General features: G+C 40.1%; 1 protein-coding gene across 2 annotated transcripts in view; it reads left to right on the top strand.

Moving 5' to 3' along the window:
• UXS1 (UDP-glucuronate decarboxylase 1) overlaps window positions 1-16,612 on the top strand; it is a 55,899-nt gene extending 39,287 nt beyond the window's left edge. For both annotated transcript variants that reach the window (XM_059466711.1, XM_059466712.1), the window contains 7 exons: window positions 188-309; window positions 7,405-7,524; window positions 9,535-9,578; window positions 10,630-10,690; window positions 12,090-12,147; window positions 14,457-14,560; window positions 15,785-16,612. In XM_059466711.1, the coding sequence (XP_059322694.1) occupies window positions 188-309; window positions 7,405-7,524; window positions 9,535-9,578; window positions 10,630-10,690; window positions 12,090-12,147; window positions 14,457-14,560; window positions 15,785-15,916 (641 nt within the window). In that variant the 3' untranslated portion in view covers window positions 15,917-16,612. The remainder of the gene's footprint in view (window positions 1-187; window positions 310-7,404; window positions 7,525-9,534; window positions 9,579-10,629; window positions 10,691-12,089; window positions 12,148-14,456; window positions 14,561-15,784) is intronic.
• Window positions 16,613-23,338: the final 6,726 nt, after the last annotated feature.

The following is a 23,338-nucleotide window of genomic DNA, read 5'->3' as shown; positions in this document are numbered from 1 at the left end:
TGTTTTCAGTTTCCAGTGATTGCACTTTAAAGAAATTGTGTTAAAACGTAAGATTTTCTAAAGTGCAGTATTCAGAGAGAAGGTGTGCTGGCTTGTATAACACAAATGCTCTCCTGAAAGTTTCATCACACATATAGTCATCTTTTGATATACCATAATCTAAGGTGTTTTTTTTTTTTCCCCGCAGATCCTGAAGTTCACCCTCAAAATGAGGATTACTGGGGGCATGTGAATCCAATAGGTCCAAGAGCCTGCTATGATGAAGGGAAGCGGGTTGCAGAGACCATGTGCTATGCATACATGAAGCAGGTATTAAACTTGTACCAGATACAGTGTTTTTTCTGTAATTACTGAAGGCTCAATGTATGGCAAGACTGGAATATGTGTATTTAGGGGGAGGAGGGCAAAAGAGAACGTCTTAAGTAGGAGCACTTACTGTGTTTTTGCAAAATCTGTTTTCTTTAATGGGAAGGTTTTATTGCTCCCATCTGTTGTGTGTTTTCAGATGAGCAGTCTTCTTGTGGAAAATGTGCTTTAGTGTTCTTAATAGGTATAATATGTCTTTCAGTATAGTAAATAGTTTTTAGACAGATTAAACAGAGGTGACCTTAGTGTGCTTAAAAGTCAATGGGATTGAATAAAGTCATTACTGATAAATGTGTAATGTTGAAGGAGAATAATCAAAATCAGAATATACAGATAAGAATGGGAAAGATCTTTAATGAGTACTTACATAGAAGCAATGTATTTTAAGCACTTTTGAAATGTCTTAAAATGATGTAGGTATAAATTACAGACCTTAATGAATATCTAGCCGAGTAATGCCTGTTTTCAGACAAAGACAGTAACATGAGGATAAAAATGCAATTTAAAATATGTTTAAGAAATTATACAGACCAGTTTTCTTGTGTTTCCTAACCAGCAAGTAGAAACTCATCATTAACTAATGTAGCATTGACTGTTTACCTATAAGTAAATCTTGCTTAATTGAGGTTCACCTAAGCTCTAGGAGACTATTCAATTAGCAAATATGGCGCACTATAGAAAATGGTATCAGTATTTCTTGCTATTTGCATCCTTAATATTAAAACATATAAATCATAGTATATTGTATAGAATTTTAAACCTTTAAATTATAAAATTCTAAGTACTTTATAAACCTTGAAAACAGAATCAAGCTGAAGTGGTAAGACTTTAAGAGATGGTATTTTCGTATAGAGTAGTAATTTTGTCTTATCTCTTCTACCAGACAGAGAAGGCAGAGGTTCTGTCTGCTTTGTTCTCTTTTAAATCATTTAAGGTCCAACATGCCAATACTGCTCTCGTTCAGGATGACATCTCCAGTATTTCACTGTAGCATAATATTCCTTGTCAGTCTGAAACCCATTTGCAGTTGAAGATTACAGTTTTTATGAGAAATTCTTGTGCTCTAGGGTGTTGCATTTTTTGCAGTGTTTGTTGTGGTGTGCTGTAATGTCCCATTTTAGACTTCCAGGTCACTTCCCCAGGTGTGCCTATACCTCTCTCCCTTCCCCCTTTCCCCCATGCTGAGTGAGTCCTGTCAATCAGGCTTATCATTCCAGCAAGGCGTGGTGTGGTTGGTCAAGTTCAAAGGATGCCCCTCAGGCCCAGGGGTCATTGGCCTTTCTGGGTGTCATCTTCCCCTGAGACCGTGCCCCTCTCACCTGGTTGGTGGCTCACCTGTGCCTCCCCTCCCCCTGTCCCTGAGCTTAAAAGGTGAATCAGACCATGCGGCCGGGATTCTGTTGGAGCAGTTGCTCACGTTCAGACCTCTGTAACCATGGAATAAACCTCTGGATATAACCCTCCAGCAGAATCCATCCTTTTCTCTTCACCATCGCCTGAAGCCATTCCTCCTGAGGTAAACGGGGTTCCTAACAAGCCTGGACTTGTTCAGTGCCCAGCTGCAATCTCCAGCAAGCCAAGGTATCTCTGGGGTGATACACCGCAGTTGCTGCCTTTGGCCCAGCAGCAAGTGTCAGACTGGCCCAGGCACTATCTAACTGGTAATATTGGGAGTTATATTCCAATAAGTGTTCTTTTAGAAGGCATGAGTAGGTAATTTTTAAAATCATGGGCTATATCTTAAAACCACAGAGTGAGTCGTGATAGCATCTCAGAGATTTTATGCAGGATTTACAATGAATAGGAAAGGTTTTTAAGGTGGAACTGCAGTGCACATGTACATTAAGTAAAAACTCATTATGCAAATGACCTGTCTGTCCTAGAGGCAGCTCTGTGACATATTTCTTGTACTTTGTTATGGGCTAGTGAAGTCTGCCCAAGCTTGTCCTAAGTTCAGCTATATTCTGAAACACTGTTGAGCTGGTGTGGGGAAAAGAGAGGGGGTGAGCAGTGTTTAGGTGATATCCTGTTACTAGTGGAACAAACCTTACCTTTTGAAAAGGTCTGATTTCCTCTATGTAGATAAGCATTGTGCTTTTAGAATGATTTTCAGCAAGAGTGAATTAGCCCCAAACAGTAGGATTTGCAGTATTTCAAGCTAAAATATTTCCAGAATCTCTCCGTTTCAATAAAAATAAGAAACAGGCAAAGTTATTCTGCATTTTTTGGTCATTTCTTAAAAAGATTTCCGTCATCATGCACATTGCTAGATACCTTAAATACATAATAGTGTTTCCAAAAAATGTGAAGTAAAACTAACCTTCTGCATTATACTTCAGACAGCCTGTTTGAATCAGAATGGTTTTTGAATCTAGTCGAAGTTGACTGTTTGCTGTTGTCAGAGTTTCTCAGTAGCTTGTCCTGTCCTGACCAAGGCATTTTTAGTGTGTTTTTTCTGCTGGTTTTGTTCACTTATTTTGACCTTGTGAATTAAGCATTTCTTGATGTTATCACCTGAAAAAATGGTGAGAGGGGAGTTTCAGCACATTATGGCAGTGTGAATTTTGTGCTTCTTTCAGGACTTGCCATTCAATTATCTGTGCAACCTTAAAAAATTGTATTTGACATTCTGGAGCTACCTGGGAATCTTAGTATTAATGTTTGTGCCAATACTCTGGATTAATTTAAATACTGTCTAGAATCTGATACTACCTTCATAGCAGAGATTTGCATCATCTGTTTAGGTGTGTTGTAAGTAAAAATACTCAACAATTAAAATGCTGTGCATATTAAGGGTGTTTTGTGAACTGGATTTCTTTCTTCTCTTATACTACTGACCTGTAAGGAAGTTCTCCAGAGCTGAAGAAACACTCAGGTCACTAGGGAATGTTAGAGGAGAATTTTTATTCTCCTTCCACTTTCTTCATCCATTTTTTCATGCCAGCTATGTGACTCTGAAAGCTTTGGTGGTAAGAAATGGGCTTGATTGTGATACAACTATCACATTAAATGATAATTTTGGAATTGCCTTAGAATAGCTGAAATGTTGAACTGTAAGCATAACATTTCAACTGTAAAATTGTAGGCTGTGTTCAGGGACCTGCATTATGCCCAAAGTATAGAGTCAGATGATTGAGGCTATCCTTCCTAGCTTGTTTAGGAGCTTTTGTGTTCATGTAGTTCAGATCTCTGCATCACTGTTTCTGCAAAATAGTTCTAAAAATCTATTAGTAGAGTGTTAATGGCATTTTTTTGTACAATTGACAGTACATATGAATAAAATTCCTTGGACCCAGCCTCACTATAGAGTATTGTAGCTTAAACACATTGTAGATGGATCCAGTGTACACAGTGCTAGTAGTTCTGCTGTGATTTTAATTCAGAGGTTTGGGAACAATTTTGAGAGTTAATGATCTGTGAAATACATGGGAAAGAATATGAATCAGTAAGAAAGAGACTATTAGAGAAAGGAATGCTGACAACAATGTAAGTAATTTTGGCTGAGACAATGGTAAAGATTTTTGTCAGGTCACAGTGATACCCCTGCTACTGTCTGGACTTCTCCAGCAGATTTGTTTTATTCCAGTTGTCTGCTGGAGAGCAGACATTTGTAGCTTTTCCTTTCCTGATCTTTTATGCAGGGAGGTCTGGCTCATGCTTGCTGTTTAGATAGATCCACAGACTTTACAAAGAAGGAAGCACTGGTAATTAACAGGAGAAGCTTACCTCATATCCTTGTGAATTATGGCCACAACATGTCATATTCAAATTGTTTTGATTAAAAGAAACTTGGTATTTGAATTGTATTGATCTATTTTCTAAGACAGTCAGCACAAGAAAAGGCCTGTTCTTAAAAAGCTTATTAAATTAATATATGTCTTTTTAAGTTACGGAGTTATTATAGCATCCTTGATACCCTTGATAGTTTGTGGACCTAGGATCTCTAAAACTAAATCACCAGCAAAGACTCATGCTGAAAACCATGGACAGCTTTGTTTTGCAAGGAAGACTGCATAAATTAATACTACATTTTAACTGACAGCTACAGATCAGCCTTGAGTACTTATTATACAGAGATACAGAGGTATCTCTGTAAGCAATAACAACCTTTTCTGCTTCTTTACTGTTTCTTTTCATCTGTACAGCACAGTCTCTGTGAAGAAATTCATACTGATAAATAATAGAGTGAGCTGAAGTGTTCTGCTAGTCCACAATCCTGCATTTTATGATCTTGCTCTCAGGCTCTTTTTTGGATTGCTCAAGGAATTTTCTTTCTGATCAATCTGCTGTGGGAAGACCTTGTCTTAAACTGTGAGGGCAGGAGGCAGTTGATCACCTTTTATCTCAGCATTAGGGATAAATCTCAAGCTCTCTTACATTTAGCAGTATAAATATGCGCCAAAGGGATTTTTTCTTTCTCTAGGATGTAATAAAATACTGTACATGACTTACTGGTGCAAATCTGGGAAAGTAATTGACTTTGATAGTGGGAATATGGGAGAGGTAGTCAGTCATTACTACATGTTATTGATAATATTCAGAGTAACAGGACATAGCTAAGCTAGAGTTCATACAAAAAGGAGTAGAGTTACTCAGCATATAAAAAGGATCACTTCAAATGAGATGTTCATGAAACAGCAAAAGCAGCATTATGACAATTTTTAAATTACTGTCTCCAAAACCTCTTTGTCTGTGGAAGAGTTTCTTTTGAGGAGACAGATTCCAGTTTTAAAGGGGCAAATGAAAAATTAGCTGCATAGAAAATAGATTTTTCAAAGCACTAGGCTGCAGGGAAAAGCTTTGCTAAATGATACTATAAATAAAAGGTTATTCATTTTAAAAGACAACATTACAGTGGCGTGAGGTGAATAAATAGAAAGGAGAAGAAATAATGGGTTCATTGTTGCTATGAGTAAGTGCCTACAGAGAATGTGTTGTTTTTCTTTTCTAGATCCCTTGCTAGTTTCCAACCAATACTGGAAAACAAGGCTGCTGCTGTAGCTTGTGCAGTGCAAGAGAAGCTTTTTGGTCAGCATTGTTGAATGAGTTATTTTTATCTTGAATACTAGCTTCCAAGTGCCTTATTTTCTGTACTTGTTGTTAATGGCAGTATCTGGAAAGCCCATGTGAAATACAACCTCTTCCTGAAGGAGTCAGTGGCCTTCTTAAGATAAAGTGCCAGGCAAAACAAAGGAAGGAGCAGCTCTATAAGAGCATGTATTTCCAAAGCTGTGAAGGCTTTGGGAATGGTTCTGTAATGTGCTGCTGGGAGTATACATTTGAAATGTTACATTGCTGTACTTTTTTAGCTAGCAAGAAATAAAGAGTATGGTCCCAGCTGATGCGTTTTGCATAGAAAGAGACTTCTGCTCTTTCTAGAGTCTCTTTCAGCAGGAAGGACCCAGTGGATGTTGCGAGGTTATTTTTTTGCCTCTGTTGTGGATACAAGCTTGTTGGACAAAGACTGTGTATCTTTTCCTGTGGCACAATAGTTACCCCCCTTGTTACTGTTAGTTTACCATTTAGTTGCGGTTGCAAACAAGGTTTGATGATGAGGAATGAAATCTTGCCTGCCGTTAAATGGAATTGAATGTTGTTTGACTTCCTCCACACTGGGAGATGTTGGGCTTTACCTGTACTACTTGGTGTTTCTGATTTCCCAACACCAAGTAGTAGTTGATGTACGGAATGTCCCTTTTGCCTATCTCTTGCCTGTAAAAAGCTACTTCTTCTGCTTTCACAAAACATCTTTGAGGATTTGTTTAAGAGTCACTTGGAGACCTAAGAGAGAAGGTCACATTTTCCTCTAAGTGTCTCTTGTAGGTGAAGCTACATTTATTTCCAAGAAAAATGTGTTTCCAGATCTCTTCTGAGTGAAGTGTGTGTGAGCTGCAGCTTTCAGCCATGAATGTACTGACAATACACTTCTTCCACATACACCCTCTTCCAAGACAAGAGCAAGCGTTGGTCTAAGCCTTAGTAAAATACATGGAAAATACAAGATGGTCTGTGTATCCTCTGAAGGAATGGTTATGGAAGGAATGTTTGCAACTCCAGAACACTGTGGTTGTGACTTCAGTTGAATCAGAGCACACAGTTTGCTTCAGACAAATTTTTTCAAGTAACTGATACGAGGATGTCTTTTTCTAGGAGGTGGGAGGACTAGGTAATTCGAGGAGGATACATAGGCCTGTACTGAGGTTGATACCTTCTTCCCTACCTTGTGACTGTCACTTTCAGATGGTAGCATCTATCTGCTTACAGCATACCATATTGCTCTGAGCTCAGCACTATGCTGTTTTAGCTCACAAGGGCCAAACATCCTGCTTGTAGGCTTTATCGTAAACTGCAGCTTGTCCAAATGAACATGTCAGTCAAAATAACTCAAGAGAGATTGCTTCAGTCTGCAGTCTCTAACTGTTAAAATGCTTTCTGTAGAAAAAACTTCTGGAAACGATAAAAATGTTTCTTGGACAAAATTACACCATTGAAGACTTTGATTGTAATGCATGTATTTACATGGCCTAATAAGAAGGGCACTAGAAAACATTAGGGCTGTAGTTACAAAACAACTTTATGGCCTTTGTAAAAGATACTTCTCTGACATGCTCAGCTTTTCTAAAATATTGACTTCTGTAATCTGTGGAAATGTGGCCTTGGTAATATATGTGCTGATTGTGAGACTTCACTTTTATGTGCAAAGAAAGTAGCTAAGTCCCAGGTGAAATAACTTGTTATTGGAAAATCTTAAAAGTTCTTAATGGAAGAAAATGCACGTGCTAAAATCATGAGCTGTTCTAGCACTGATTTAGATTTGCATTACAAATACTGAGAACTAGTATAAATTACCTTGGTGTATGCACTGCATTTTTCAGGAGGGCTGAGGAGAGATTTGAAGTGATGCATTATTAGAAAATAATGCATGTTAAAGCTGAAGGAGAGATTCTTAAAAAGCTTTTTGTCAGGGTAGAGTTTACACTTTTAGGGAGAGAGATGCTTTTATTAACGAAGTAACAATTCTTTTTTCTTTGGCTACAGGAAGGAGTTGAAGTGAGGGTTGCCAGAATATTCAATACCTTTGGTCCTCGAATGCATATGAATGATGGAAGAGTTGTCAGTAATTTTATCCTACAAGCTCTGCAGGGAGAACCACTAACAGTAAGTGATGACCTCCTGGTGATATGAAGAACAATTCACCTTTATATCTTGTCCTGATGTGTTGCAACTGATGGTAGATTTTAGACAATACTGATGTTCCCTTCCTCCAAATGTAGTTTTCCAGTATACTGAACTTAAATGTAAGAAAGTACATGTCTGAAGATGTGCTCTGTCAATGGGGTTGATCTTTCCCAGAAAGAAACAAGGCTACCAGTTGAAATTTGCACAAACATCTCAGCATTCTTTATATTGGGGATATAAACAAAATCCAATAATTCCCATGCTGACTTAACTTCAGCAAGAATATTATTGTAATAGGGGTTAAAATAGAGTGTTCTACCCAACATCACTGTTTTGTAGGAAATAACTGTTTGATGTTGAAAATTACTGAATCTGAGAAAAGAAGTAAGGGGAGAGTTCTTTAGCTGACCAGGTCAAATAAAATTAATTATCAGCAATAAGCAATGACTGAGACCTAAAAAAAAAATCACTTTTACATGTCACAGAATTTGGCTGACAGGAATACCAAGTGTGTTGATCTCTTTAGAAATGCTATGTATTTGGTCTCTCAGTTCAGAGTACTTGTTTAAATGGGGAAAATAATCTCTTGAGGGAACAGTGTCACCGAGTTGTAAAAATTGTGGCCTATGCAAACATTACGATTGCTGTTTTGTTATTGTAAAGGAAGATTTGTTAAGAGAAACTGAAAGATAGAATCTCTATTGTATTTTCCAGCCATTGCCTGTATGTGGAAAAGATAACCACATGGGTGACCTTGCAAAAATCATGAACAAATACTTAGTTGTGTAAAACTTACCCCACGTGCTATAAGTTAAGCTAAATGTAGGAAGCTATACATAAATACATAAATCTGCTTCCTGTTTGTTTGGGAGTCCATCAGGCTGATGTTTAGCTCCTGGTGTGTTCCTATCTGAATCAGTTTTTGGATAAACTCTTAGACCCCTGATCCTACCCAATGTGTGGTTTTGGGCTCTGAATCAGCCTTGGAGAGCACAAGGCTTACCAAGTAACAGATGGCCTGTGTACCATTATACTGCCCTTTCTGTCCTCAAGGAAAACAAGCATGCTTTCTGTTTCTGTCCTTCCAAAAGCCTTTCTGTTGCAACAGGTTGCTGGCAAAATGTGTGTGTCCCCAGTTAAACTGAAATGTTTTCTCCTCTTAAATGTGCCTACCTATAGCTTTCAGAATGTAAGTATTTATGTTCTAGAGACTTCAGTACTGCACTTGGTTAAACTGTGAAAAAAATAATGGTATCAAATACCGTTCTGTACATTTCAAGTATACATCAATGTCTGTTTGAACTTCAGCAATGTGCTCCAAAATACCAGCCTGTAACCTGAGGAGACTTCTTTTTTTCCCCTCTAAGGTTTTGATACAAATCTGTACAGGTGACTTTGTGAGTTGTAGCATGTAGAAGTTACTTTGCTTCCCATTTCCCTAGATAGTAATATTTAGAGCCACATGATTTTTGGTTTTTTTGTGTCCTGATTGCTTTAAACACAGCACTTTTTCTCAACAATTTTTTAGCAACCACTAACATTTAGTGGTGTCTTTGAAGCTGGCTGTTGTTAATGTGCAAATCAAAACTGCTCATCATAAGCACATCTTAGTAGTCTGAAGTTTGCTTTAAATGTTTGGCACTCTTTTCTGGCTGTGAGTGGAGGCTGCACCTTCTTCCAGTGTTCCAGAAGAGGACAAAGCATCACTCTGTCCTACACCCCTGAGAAGGTTTTCTTCATGCAGAGGTCTGGTTAACAAAATGCCTTGGGATATGTTTATTGGAGACAGATCCAAGAGGAAGACAACCTTTAGTGAACTGATACTTTGCCAAAGGCTCTGCAAGCACATTTTTTACCATTCCTGTAACATTGAGCTTGTGTCTCAAGTGTTTCTTCTTGAGGCGGTTTTCTAGAATGGTTAGGAGAAGATAATTGGGCTAAAGAGGGCTTCTGTATTTATTAACTTCCCTATTTTTCATGTGGTTTTAGGTCTATGGACCTGGAACTCAGACAAGAGCTTTCCAGTATGTCAGGTAAGCCTTGTTTGTTCTTGCTGATAATTTACTTCATGGTTCACATAGCATGGTCAGCTTTGTATGCACGTGCATTTGCTTTACTTTTTAAAATCACTTTTTAATACAAGCACTCAAAAAAACATGCACCCATTGAAATCTGATTTCAGCATTCCTCAGCTGCCCAATCTGCTTTACTGGAGCTCTTAGGATCCAGCTTTACTTTCAGAAGGGAGACATGAAAGTTTTTGAAAATATCAAGGAGAAAAACATTAATTGGTTTAGAATTTTACTTGAGATACTAACATGCTCTTCCCTTCCAGAGACAGCAAGTAGCAGACAAGTTTTTAGTGCTGAACAGTTTGTCACTCCTTGCATTTTAATGCAATGCTGCCACCTCGTGTCCTTGGGACTGCTGTGGTTGCTGTGCAGACTGTGCACAAAAAAAAAAGCTAAAAAAAACCCATGCTGGACTTCTGGGTCGTTTTAAGCATTCTTGGCTTGGAAATATTCTTTCCCTTTGCTGAAGGAAGTATCAGTGGTATCAGATTTTAAAGAAACCCCATCAGGTCAAAGTACCCATTCCTTTCTTGATTATAAGTCATAATGAAAAGGATATGGATTTCTATGTCTAGGGCCAAGGTGCTACATCTGTGGCTAATAATCCAAAATAGCTTTGGGTTATATTGCTGGGAGAAAGTAACACCAAAATACTGGTTTTTAACCAACTTGGTTTAAGAAATTTTGAAAATAAGAAGACAAATCAAACAGCAGGCTGGAAAGCAGGTGGTAGTGTTATGTGCCTCTGCATTACAGCTTGCTTTATTCTGTTTGAAATTCATTGGAAATCAGCCTCCAGATATGTTTGGATATTGGAAAGAAAAGGAAATATTAATCATTTTTTAATACAAACACTTGAGAAAGCGTGCACCCATTGAAATCTGATTTCAGCATTCCTCAGCTGCCTGATCTGCTTTACTGGAGCTCTTAGGAGTCAGCTCTCTTTTTAAATCAAGAATATTATTTATAGAGAAGTGGAAATTGCCCCAATCTGTTATTCTCTGTTTTACAGTGATCTTGTGAACGGGTTGGTGGCATTGATGAACAGCAATGTCAGCAGTCCTGTCAACTTGGTGAGTATGAGTGCTCCCCTCTCCTGAGTTACAGTGCACTGGTCAACACCACCTCTGTTTTCCTCTTTGTTACTGATAGTGATCTTTATAAAAAATAAATGGAACAATAAAAGGTCTTTCCATTATGAAGAACATATTCTCCCATTCTCTTTATAAATAAGAAGACTGAGCCCCTGATATTGAGATCTTACATCTCCAAGAACAGGATAAAGTTGTTGGAGTTTTTAATTTGTTTTAGGAAGATGTACGTAATCAGAACATTAAGGGGAAAAATATGTGGGGCACATATGCAAAGTGCAGCAAGAAAATGACTGAAGACTGATTTTAGTAGGAAAAAAGCACTGAAGGAATGCTTAGCTCTAGATAATTAGAAATAGTTTCATACTACCCTGGATTCAAGGAAGATGTGATAGTATTTTATGGTATAGTTCTCTAATACTGTTTAAAGTGCTTGGAACTTAACTTATCAAGTAAGATTTTTGTTCTGTCCTGTTTGTTGTCACCTTATTCTTAGTAGTGGATTTAAGAATAGAAAAGGATGCATATCCCAGGTAATTTCTTGTGTATGCTTTTGCCAAGATACTCAACTCTGCAGGGCAGTTCACTAGATTTTCCTTTTCTCCTGTGGCCATGAGTTAATTTCTGTGTTTCTATACAAGTGCTGATATGTTTAAACTCTATCACATACTTTGTCTTCAGAAAACTCAGTATTTAAATCTATATGTATCTTAAGTGCTCAACTTTTGGTCAAACAAGATGTGGTAAAGAAGTGTTTTGAAACAAGGAAATCTGGGGATGGAGGGAATTGAGTCTGATGAGGGGAAGCTAATGCTAGCAGAAAGTGTTCAGCATTTGATTGTAAAATATTGATCAGGAAATTATGTGCAAGTTGGTTAAAAAAAAGAAAAGGAATATTGTAAAGGAAAGTAAATAGCACTTATATATTGATATGTAAGCTGTAGTAGATTCAGAAGCAATTGTTGGCAGCTAAATGAGCCTGTGTTCCTAACTTTGGATGAACCAAGAACTTGGCATACTTCTTCATGATACCTCAGCTGGGCACAGTCCTTGAATCCAGATTTCCAAATGATGTGGCTGTGGGCTGCTCAGTGACATAGGCCTTTTCTGTGATTGCCAGCCCTTTACAGACTGACATTTTTTTGGGGAGCAGGGGGGGAGGCAGGGAACAACACCTCCTTACATACACTGAATTACCAACAGGAATATAATGGAGGACAAATTTTCCAATGAGTAAGGAACGTGTTAAAGTTGGTTTTTTTTTTTTCAACAAAGTAGAATCAAGCTTGAAGTTTAGCTTTCTCTGCCCCTGTTGGAACCATGTCTAGCACATTGTAAGGTGTTTAATTGTTATTGAAATGAGTGTTTCTTGTGTTTGTAGGGAAATCCAGAAGAGCACACTATCCTAGAGTTTGCCCAGTTAATTAAAAAGCTTGTTGGTGAGTGCAATTATTAATTCTTTGTAAAGTTTCTGAAGTACTTATTGTCATTAGATAATTATTACGTGATTAGTGTGTGTAATATGTGGATAATTTAATTAGTCTTTGGATTTCTTAATAATTTTATCAAAGGCATTTAATCATATCATTAAATATTAATAAGATAATGCAAATCATCTCAATTGTCTGTAAACTATTGCATGACGAGTAGAATGAATACATTTTCTGTCTATCCATGCAATCTGTACCCATTAATTTTTATAATGTTTAGACAATTTTTTAGGTTTGTTTTAGCACAAGGACAATACAAAAATGAAATGTAAAATATGTGAATGAAAATGTCCTTCATGTATCTTAGCTGCAAGAGAGATACTTCAGGAAGGTGGTTCTTCACAGTTGTGCAGACTGTGGTCCTTCAACTATGGTTAAAAACCTCATGCTGGGGCAACAGCCTTTCTCTGTTCTTTTCACTGTTTCTGACAGTGATTCTTGAAAGGGTTGACAGCACCTGGGAAGAAAACACTGTGGCTTCCTCCTCATTCTAGCTCTGACACCTGTAGCAAATCAGAGCTCTCAAGAATGGAAGGAAATAGTTGTGCTTGGTCTTCTAGTGTGGCTCCCTAATGAGATGAAACATCCTGCTGCCATTAGCCAATGTACAGGCTTTTAGTCTGTACATTCCAGAAGTGCTTCTGACAGATCTGAGAAAGATGAGTTCAGACATATAATGCAGAAGCTGATGCATGTGTTGTTTCTAATAAAAGACTGTTCCCTCTGGAAAACTTTTGTGAATTCACAGATCAGGGAAGGAAATGGAAAAATCACAGCACCAAACCCATCAGACACATGAATTAATTGTCACCTCTGTTTGTCTGTTCACAAACAACCTGATGTGTTCCAGTCCACTTGGGGAGGTGCTTTAGTTCTAAAATGGCATGTAAACTAATTGCTAGATTTGGGTAGAAGAATTGGCCTCTTTCTGTGTGTTGTTCTGAGGAAAGGCAAGTGCCTGGTTATTTAAATCAGACTGGAGATTATGGCCAAAAATAAACTGATGCCCTTTTATTATGCCAAAATGCCAACAATCGTGGAATGATTGAAGTTGGAAAGGACCTCTGGAGGTCACTTGGTCCAACCCCTCAGGTCAGGCAGGGCAACCTACAACCAGCAGTGGCCCAGGACCATGTGCAGATGGCTTTTAAGTATCTCCAAGGGTAGAGACTCCACATCCTCCTGTGTTTCAGTTTGTGCCCACTGTCTCTGATCCTGTCACTGGGCACCACTGGAAGGAGCCTGGCTTTCTCTTCTTAATCCTCTCCATCTGGTATTTATACACAAGGGTTAAATTCCCTATAGCCTTTTCTTCTCCAGATTGAAGGGCCCCAGGTCTTTCAGCCTCTCCTCATATTCCAGTCCTTTCATCATCACTGTGGCCCCTTTGTGCACTCACTCTGTGTGTCTCTGTCTCTCTTGTACTGGGGAGCCTAGAACTGGACCCAGTTCTCCATATGGATCTCATCAGTGTTGATGAGTGGGAAAGCTGATCTCCCTTGTCCTGCTGGCAGCACTTCTGCACCCCAAAGATATAATTTTCCTTCTCTGTGGCACGCACACATGGGTTCCTATTCAGCTTGGAGCCCATCAGGACCCTCAATCTTTTCCTGCCAAGTTGTATTCCAGCTGGTTGGCCCCCAGCCTGTGCTTCCCAAATTCAGGACTTGGAACTCATTGAATTTTATGAGGTTCCTGTGAGCCCTTTCTCCAGCTGCCTTTCTCAAGCTCTGGATGGCAGCACAGTGCTCTGGTGTATCAGCAATTCAGTATTGATCCAACATTGACCCTTGGGATATAGCCTGAGTTACCAGTCTCTAAATAATCACCATCCTCTGGGCCTGGCCATGCAGTTTTCAGTCCTTCTAACTGGTCATCCAGCTCATCCACTCAGTGAGGATGTTATGGGATCAAAAGCATCACTGAAGTCAAAGCAGGTGATATCCACTGCTCTGTCCTTTGCTACTGAAACAGTAATTTCCTCACAGAAGGGTAATAGACTGGTCTGTGAGTATAACTTGATTTTTGTGAATCCATACTGAAATCTTTGTGAAATGCTTTGTGAGCCCACTTTGCTGTGGGACAGGTGGATCACCCAGCTGTTGCATGCAGTGCACCTGTGTCTGTGCAAAGCATTTCAGTGATTGAATTATGAAGCAGAGAGCTGCAGAAAGACCTGCTGCTCCAGTTGGTAGAAAAGATGTAAATGCAAAGCATAGTGAATTGCAGATGATAAATCACAGTGTCTTGTTTAATAGGCAGTGGGAGTGAAATCCAGTTTCTCTCAGAAGCACAGGATGATCCTCAGAAACGAAAACCTGACATCAGAAAAGCCAAGTTACTGCTTGGCTGGGAACCCGTGGTACGTACAGATGAATTACTGTTGCTGTGTGGTAAAACACCAGGAGGCAGAGGGGGCTGAGGAGGGGACACATGATAACAGTAGATTTCCCTTACTGGAACATCTGCCTAATGCCATCTCCAGAACAGTTTTAACATTTTAACTTTTTCACTTGCATATTATGAGATTACCTTTCTGTAAGCCCAATGAATCATTTGCAGCATATGGTACATAATTAATTACATTGCCAAGCCCATAGCTAATGGGTTTGCTGGTGTTGCTGCAATCCTCATTCCTGTTGCTGGCAATAGGAGTTGGTTTGCTTGGAGAGGTAAGATCTGCCTAATTCCCAGAAAAAGTGTTACTTTCATAGCCAGCTCCCCATTCTAACTAGCACAATGGTTTGTACCCTTCTTTAAATCTGCAGACAAAAATCATTCCAGGAAACATGTGAACCTACCTAGTAAAATTAAGCCTAGTAATAGAAAAAGATCCAGATCCTTCTGAAAGGATTCACTGATATTGATAGACTATGTCTGACAGCACAAGGGTGATAGCAAACTGTTGCAAACACAGAATTTCTGGCTTTCTGTGTTTGGCACAGGCAGTAGGAAAACTTGCTCTGAAGTAGCAGTGCAGAGTTGGTACAGCAAGGCAAGCAGTTTCTGTGCTGCTGTTTTTATCTTCCTGTACTGATGATGGTGTCAGCAAGCATGTCAGAGCATATGGCTCCTGAGAAGACAACTCCTCTGTTGTTCCTGTCTCCATATTCTATGCCTGTATTTAAGCACTACAATTTGTAGGATTACAATTATTTGTATAGGGTTGAAGAATATCAAATGAGATACTGGATGCCAGCTTTATACCATGCTGTGAAAGATGATCTTTAATCCTTACAAACAGAAGGGGCTTAAATGCTGGGTGTTTGTCTCTCTCAATGCATTAGGAACTGAAAGTAGAATTATGCATGTCTATTTTGATACTAAACAGACCCATCGTAACCATTTGTGAGATTTGAATTTGTTGAGTTTTCTACTTATGTCAGAAAATACTTGTGCTGTTTAAAAGCTGAGCTGCATCAGCAGTGAGGAGATGTAACCAGCATGTGGTGCTGTTAATACTTAGATTGGCTAAGAGTGAGATTCCCTGGCTGCCTTGTGATAGCTGTTTTATAAAAGATACTGTTGTGAAATGAGCTGATGTGAACCTAGAGTGATACGATTCTCTCCTCACTTTTGGGAACAGGTCCCATTGGAAGAAGGTTTGAATAAAGCAATTCATTACTTCCGTAAAGAACTTGAGTATCAGGCAAACAATCAGTATATACCCAAACCAAAACCTGCAAGGATGAAAAAAGGAAGAACAAGACATAACTGAAGACTATTAGTTGGACAGGAAATTCCCTGCTTGACATTTGATGGATGTAATTTTTTTTTTTTTTTTTTTTTGAGAGAGAGAGACTTTAAAACAGGTATCATGAAGAACGAACTGGAATTTCATTCTGAAGCTTGCTTTAAAGAAGTGGATGTGCCTAAAAATAACATAAATATTCCCTTTCCCTGCAAATCTTGCCTTGCACTTTTTAAATCTGTCTTTTTATGTAAAATAGAGTAGAAGCATCTTTTAGTATCTTCAAGTTTTATATCTTGATGTGAGATCATTTTGTTGTGACTGTCCTTGACAGTTTTATTTACTGGTTTCTTTGTGAAGCTGATGATAAACACAAATGGGATGAAAAACGCCAATTTATTTATAAAATGGGTACTATAAAATATGAGATGTTCTACTATGCATAAGAAAAAAATTAGTGGTATTGTCAGGTGAGAGACACTGACATCTGCATATAGAAGAGTTTAAAAGAATTCTGTATGAGAGCTTTATGTATTCTTTAAAGGAGAGATTTTTTCAAAAGTTTAGTTTTAGTTGTACATTTGAATTTGAGATATTTTCATTGATTATCATGGATAAGGATATTTTGAATCACTACTGTGTTGTGCGTACTCTGGGAATAAAGTTAATGTATTATTGGTTACAGTGGTTGAATATGCTATTTTAATAAAATACTGAAACTTCTGTTTGCTCGTTTCATGGTTTCACTGTGGGAATTTCTCTGGATTTGCACATCTGTGGATTTATTGTGTATTAAATATGAAGTAACAGTCTGTAAATAATCCACTCAAAGTTAATAACTTTGGTCTTGCATTGCTTGTCTCCTAACAGATGTATAGTAAGGGCTGCAGGATGTCTGTTGAATTAGATCAGACAAAACCATCCTGATTTATTCCAATTCAGGTAGTTGATAGTGATGCAGGAATATAATATTTCTTTAAACATGGAGCCTAACTTCAGCCTTCCTAAGGAAATACTGAGGAAGTCTTTCTATTTTAAGCAGTTACCAAAGTGCCAGTAAATGCTTTCAACTTTGGTAACTATGCCCTGTTATCTTAGGAAAAACAAAACAAAAAAACAACAACAACAACAAAACCACTTCAATTCCCCTTATTTTTAATATTTCTTCTAGTTTTTAAAAGGTATTTAAAAGGTATTTTGGCTTAGTACCACTCAAAATTGAAAATCCTAAACCTCATCAAGCAAAGTGGCTTGACTTTATCTCATTAGAGCTTGATGTTTTCATTAGCTTTTGAGTATCTCTAGGTGATGGTGAATTGGGAGTTAGCAGTAGCAGAGATGTTATGCCCAGCCCTGGGAAGACTCCAGAGCAGTGTGGCATTTAGGCCCCTTTGTCTGACTGTCTGCCAGAGCCTCACAGTGCTTGCATGGCTTGGAGTCCCTTCCAGTCTGTTCCCAGGGACTCCAGCAGGGTGGGATTGCTGCATTCATTGCTGTGCCCTGCCTGGAGTGGGGCTGCAGGGATCCTTTTAAGACTAATGGGTTTTTCCTTGCTCACAAGTGCACGTTTTCTCCCATTGGAAATCTGCCATACAGCTGAGATGGGGAGCCATGGTGCATTTTCCTGTCTGGATTCAGAGGTGGAATTTAGATATTATACATTACCTCCATCTTTTCACAGCCAAGCAGCTTGAGATCTGCTTTTTTTGTATGAAGCCTTTTTCTAGGTCCTTGATCTGGGTTTTTATTCCACATTAAATTGCCTGAAAAGTGCACCATGGTGTGCTGCTCCAAATGTGCCTGTAACCTGTCATTACAGAAACACTCACAAAGCACAGCCTCTCCCTGTACTCGAAGCCACAGCTGGACACGTGTGAAAGTAGTGCCCACTTCTTCAATAGTTCTTTGGAGAGAACTGTAATCAGCTCCCAGCACGGAGGTTTTAACCCTTAGAACTCTTAAGATGGAGATTATATCTGGAGGATGCTGCTCTTTCTCCTTAGGTTTCACTCCTTTTGCAAATTGTGCCATTGAATGCCAAAGTGTGTGAAGAGGTGGGACAGGGGTACACCCCATGTCCCACATTCAGCTCAGCCATGGAGAGTAAATGGGAGCTCTGGCTACCAGCTGTTACTTCGAGGGCTGCTTTTTGTTTAATCCAGTGACTTCAGTACTAAGTATGTGAATTTATACAGGCACAAGCAAGCTACTACAGACTAGCACAAAATGTGTATGTTCAAAAAAAAAAAAAAATCCCCTGGGAAGTCTAAACCTTTAGATTCAAGAGAGAAGGATTTAAAAGCTCCTTAGGTTACATCTCAGCCTGACTTCCTTCATAAAAGGAGCAGATTGGAGAGGCCAAGTGGCTGGTACCAGTACAACCCATCTGTGGGTGTGTGTGATGCCTCCCACTGGGCCCGAATGACAAGACTGCAGATTTGCTACTTTCCTCTTACTGTTCCTGATTTTTGTTTCAGAGGTTCCTGATTCAGCTCCCATATTCTTTTTTAAAAGTGTCTTCCAGCAGCAGGAGCTAAGGTAGCTGTTGCCCTTAGGTTTTGAAACCAGTGACGTGGGGCTGGTTCAAAAAGCATGAATCATGTTAAGAGTCTGTTGATGCTTGAGACTGAAAGTCTGGGGTACTTTGAAGTTGTCTGGTCTGAACTGAGTCTTCAAAAAGGCAGATGGAGGTTTGTATGTTGATGTTCTGCTCCTGTCTGGGGTTAGACATAGCAGCAGGAGAAAGGCATCAAGTGTGTTGGGAGCCACAGGTAAGAAAGAGCTGCTGCCTCTCTGGAAGAGCCACTTTTAAAGGAGGGTACTAGAATACAGCACTGAAAGCTTGGAAATACAGAATTTGGGAGTAAATGAAGCAGAGACATGCTCTCAGGACTTTTTTTTTCCTTTAGAAAATTTGAGAATTAAAATTTTCTGCTGTCATCTGGTCAGGCAAACAAGGTAAAACTAACATGATCAAACTTGAGGTGCCTATTTACTCACAATTTACTGTACAAATGGGGAGCTCAGCTGGTGCTGGGTGCAAGTCCTCACTCTCAGTAGGAAATACACAATGCAGCAGAGGGAACTGGCTAGCTTGGTGCTGCTGGATGGGACCAGCTTTCCAGAAGGAAGGGTGTGCAAGGCACCTGCTGCTGTGCATCCTTCGATCCTCACAAGTAGGACCACTCCTGTTGCTGGAGGTTACAACAGCATGAGATCCACAGTTGGATTTTATTCTTTATTTCAAGCATGATGTACTTTTCGTATGTAGGCTGCTGAGGAGCATTGTCAGGCACATTGCTAGTCTACAGACAAGCTACAGAGGGGCTTGCAGACCTAATTTATTTTAAGTAGTTTCATGAATATGTAATCTAGAGAAGCCTCATGCCTAACTTTTTGCTATATGGGGAAATAATGATCTGGTAGTTTCTGTGTCTAAGGTCTTTGCAGCTTCCCTTAACCTATATAGACTGGTGGATTTAGTAGCCAGTGAGTTCACTGCCATCCACGTATTTATGTCTTAATCTGCTTCTTTCAATAAATTTTTAGAAACATAATGTATTGGGGAAAAGCCTTCACTTTTTCCCAGGGTTTGAATTGAGTTTCAGAGTTGAAAGAGGCGTAATTGCCTTGGAGAGGAGGCTACAGAGGGCAGAACAAGGCTTCGATTAGTTTGATGGATTGAGCCAGTCCCCAGCCTTGCTGTATTGAGTTTAATGCTGCTTGAGGCCAGGGGGTCTCTGAGAGTTGTTAGGGGCTGGTCCACAGGAAGAAGATGCTTTGTGAACAGCAAGGGAACTGTGCACTCAACACTGCTGGCCCTAACAACCCTACATCCCTTCCCTGAAGTTGCTGGGAATGGAGCTGCCACAAATCCATAGTTCCTCTGTTTGTGAGCATTTCCCTGTGCAGGGATTTCAGGTGTCAGAAGGGAATACCTTATTGCAGCTCTTGACTCTGTAGAGGTACCATGAAGAGCAGCAATAGTTCTGAAGCAAAACAGGGCTCTTTCTATGTGGCAGGAGGCTCCTGAATGCAATTCTGTGTCAACAGGGAGGCTTTGCTAAAATAACAATTCATATTTCTTGTAAAAAAAAACCCAGATTCTGGCTTTCTGTTCCTTGTCTCAGTCCTTCTCTTGCTTATTTCATAATAGCAGATCTGACAAGTCTTTATCCATCTTGGTTTGTTGCCATATACAGCCTGGGACAGGCACCAGCTTGTTTATTCTTGCAGTGTTTTCCCTGGATGCTGGTGTGCTCTTCAGCAAGGAGCAGGATCCTCTGAATACTCTGGTCCCTGCCATGCTGAAACAGCTGGAAGGTCCAAAGCACAAAGTCACAGGGAACAGTGGCTGTCAAAGCCATGCACAGCAATCTGGGCTCTGTCCACCCCACTGCAGAGAAAGCTGTTCTAAGCAAGGAAGGCTACATCTTCCACCTGGGAAACAGTCCTGGGATGGAAGTGCTCAATCCCCCATCCCCAACATGTTTGTGTCACAAGTAGGAGCTTAAAGGGAATGATGACCTGTCCTCCTCCAAAAAAAAAAAAAAAATTACAGCCATAATACTTCTATTCTTTGGCAGAATGGAAAGAGGCAGCACTGCCCTGTGAGTCTGATGGACCTGCCTGGCTGACATGGACAAACTCGGGGATGTTGCAGCATCAGGCTTTGAAACATGAAGCACTGGAGCGTGGCCAAGCTGTTCCTGCTCTGAAAAGAGCCACAATGAACACTTGCTGCTCTTCTGTCTTGTTGGAGAGGTTACATTATGTCAGTGCTGGGGTGGCTGCGGGTGATAGTGATGTCAAGTGCTCTGTGCTGTCTCCACAGTGGCATGGAAATGCTGAGAGGAGGTGCACAGTTCTGTCTATGTTTTGGGACAGAAATAGTCAAAGGAAATGAAACTTTGAAGCACTCCATGCATGTCTGATGAAATTTTTTTTTCCCCAGTAATCTTCCTCCTTTTGCCCAAGCCTGATTGCTTATCCTTGCTTGTATCTATCATTGCAACTGCTGCACTGCAAGGAGGGTGCCCTCACCTCACAGAGCTATTGCCTTGTGGTGAGTGACCCCAACCAGCAGCAAAGAGCCTTCACAGCCACTCCCTCCTCCTGCCCCAGTGGGAGAGAATGAGACAATCAGATGGGTGCTCTGGAGGGCTGAGGTAAGAGCAGTTTAAGGAATGAAGTAAAGAAGAAGAAAACCCAAGTGATGCAAAGGCCACTCAGCATCTCTCCCAAGCAAGCCTGGTGCTCACCAGTCTCAGAGAAATGGCTTCCATAGAAGACAAAGCCCCCACCCTCTTCTTCTTTCCAGCTTTTAGTGTTGAGCAATTGCATCATTTGGAATTGTCTAGTTTGGGTCAGCTCTCACCCAAGTACCCTCCCAGTCTCTTCCCCACTCCTAGCCTGCCTGCTGGGGGTCAGTGTGGAAAACAGGCTGTGCAGGCACTGTACACCCGAAGCAAAAACATTTGTGTTCTGCCTACGCTGGTTTAGTCACAAATCTAAACCATGTTATCATGTGTGCTGTTATGTAGGAAGTTAACTCTGTCCCACTCCTTAACCCTGCAACACAATATAATGCAAAAGATTTTTTTTTCCTCTTAGAAAATTCAGAAGACAGAGACCATAGATTTGGTTGTGAGCCTGCAAGGCACAGAAAGCTGCTAGACTGAGTCAGCCTTCAGGAATGGACAGAGCTTACAAAGGCCTAGGGAGGGATGGTCTTTATTTACAGCACTTTTTTTATTCTTCCTTATTCAGCTGGTCTGAATTCCCAAATGTAAATTCTGGGAAATGATGGAAATTACCAGCATGGTTCAAATGTTGCCAAGTTCAGTGCACTTTTTGGATAATACACAAAATGAAAGTATTCTTCTAGGAATAGGTGTTTTCCAACTGTGCAAAAAAGTCTGTGCTTGACTCAGAATGTGATTATTCCCTATTTGGAACAAAGGCTCTTCTACCAAGGAAACACACCAGTTTAAACCAGTTATACTGGCAAGGATTCTGGAAACACACCAGTTTAAACCAGTTAAACTGACTTAAGGATTCTGCTGAGATTAGGCCTAGGGAAGGCTGAGGGTTTGGAGCATGTTAGGCCAGTGTGGATCTGTGTGTGCAGAGAAGTGACCAACATGTTCACTTTGGCTCCCTCAGCAAAGAGCTGTCTCCTGGGAAGTGTTCCTGCAGGGAGTTGTGCGGTGCTGGGCTGCATCTCCTAGACACCAGCCCATCACACAACAAGGGCTTTCAGCAAAAGACTAGGGAATACACTCAGAGTTAAGAAAATAGTGAAGCGTAAAGAATGGTGTTTCCATCATCCATGCTTTGGAAATTTCTTGTAAGCTTTAGATGAGAGACAGCTAAAGCATCCATGCTGTCTTCTCTGACTGCTACAGTTGGCAGAACACATTTAATCTCTCTTTATCCTGATTCTTCAGTTCCAGAGGTCAGAGAAGCCAGCCTTCATCACCTGCCCCTTCCCAGTCCTCTACACTTGTCAAGTGCCAGCAGTGCTCTCCTGTGCTCAGCTCCTTCTGAAGCCCTGACAGCTGAAATCTCCCTCCCAGGCTGATGTTGCTGTGATACAAAAATTGATTGTGTTTTGGGATTCTTAACATACATGATGCCACCGACAATCCCTCTTTAATCCACTGTGTTTCACTAACAGATGCCTGGTCTCTGATATGTTTTGTTGCTCAGCCTAATGTGCGTGTTTCAATCTGAATTGGGGTAGAGGGAATTTTGCAGTTGGAAATTATGATATCAGGGGACTGTGTTGGATGCTGTCTGACACTAATTTAATTTTAAATAGCTTACTTTGTTGTTTTATTCCCTATTTTGAGCTAGGCTGAAAGCTTGACACTATGTGGAATGGACACAAAGGGGAACATTCAGCAAAGATAACCTCTGGGTTACCGTGCCTGGGAGGGGCTGGGGCCGCTCAGGTTGGATGCTCTGTGCCTCAGCAATTACTGCTGAAGTCAAGTTCCAGCCTTGAGCCCGTTCCCTGGAGGATCCTTTCACAGGCTTTGTAGGTAGGCAGGCTCATCTGCACTGAATTCAGCTTTTGTGAATATCTGTGTCCTTGACCCAACAGGAGCTGCAGCAGTGCCATGTCAGGCTTGGAGGGCTGCACGCTGTGGGTATGGAAACGGCAGAGGAGGCAATAAAGCAGCACTTCAATTGACAGGAAACATTTTTTTCTCTTTTCTCCCAAGAATAATTGGATTTATTTGTTAATAGAAAAGTGAATGGGAAGGCACATCTTAAATGTACTGGCTAATATTATGTATTCTATATGCCAGAGTAGATGATATAATGTAATTTTGCAATTGATTGTGGGACAGCAAGAGAAAAAGCCCTTTAAAAAGGAATCTGTAATAATACAGTTGGAATTAAACTTGCTGTTATGAAGTCTACTAAATAATGGCAACCTGA

This window comes from Ammospiza nelsoni, chromosome 2, assembly GCF_027579445.1.
Source record: "Ammospiza nelsoni isolate bAmmNel1 chromosome 2, bAmmNel1.pri, whole genome shotgun sequence".
In the NCBI taxonomy this organism is placed as follows: Eukaryota; Metazoa; Chordata; class Aves; order Passeriformes; family Passerellidae; genus Ammospiza; species Ammospiza nelsoni.
The sequence above is the reverse complement of the archived record's forward strand: the minus strand, read 5'-3'. Positions and strand labels throughout refer to the sequence as shown.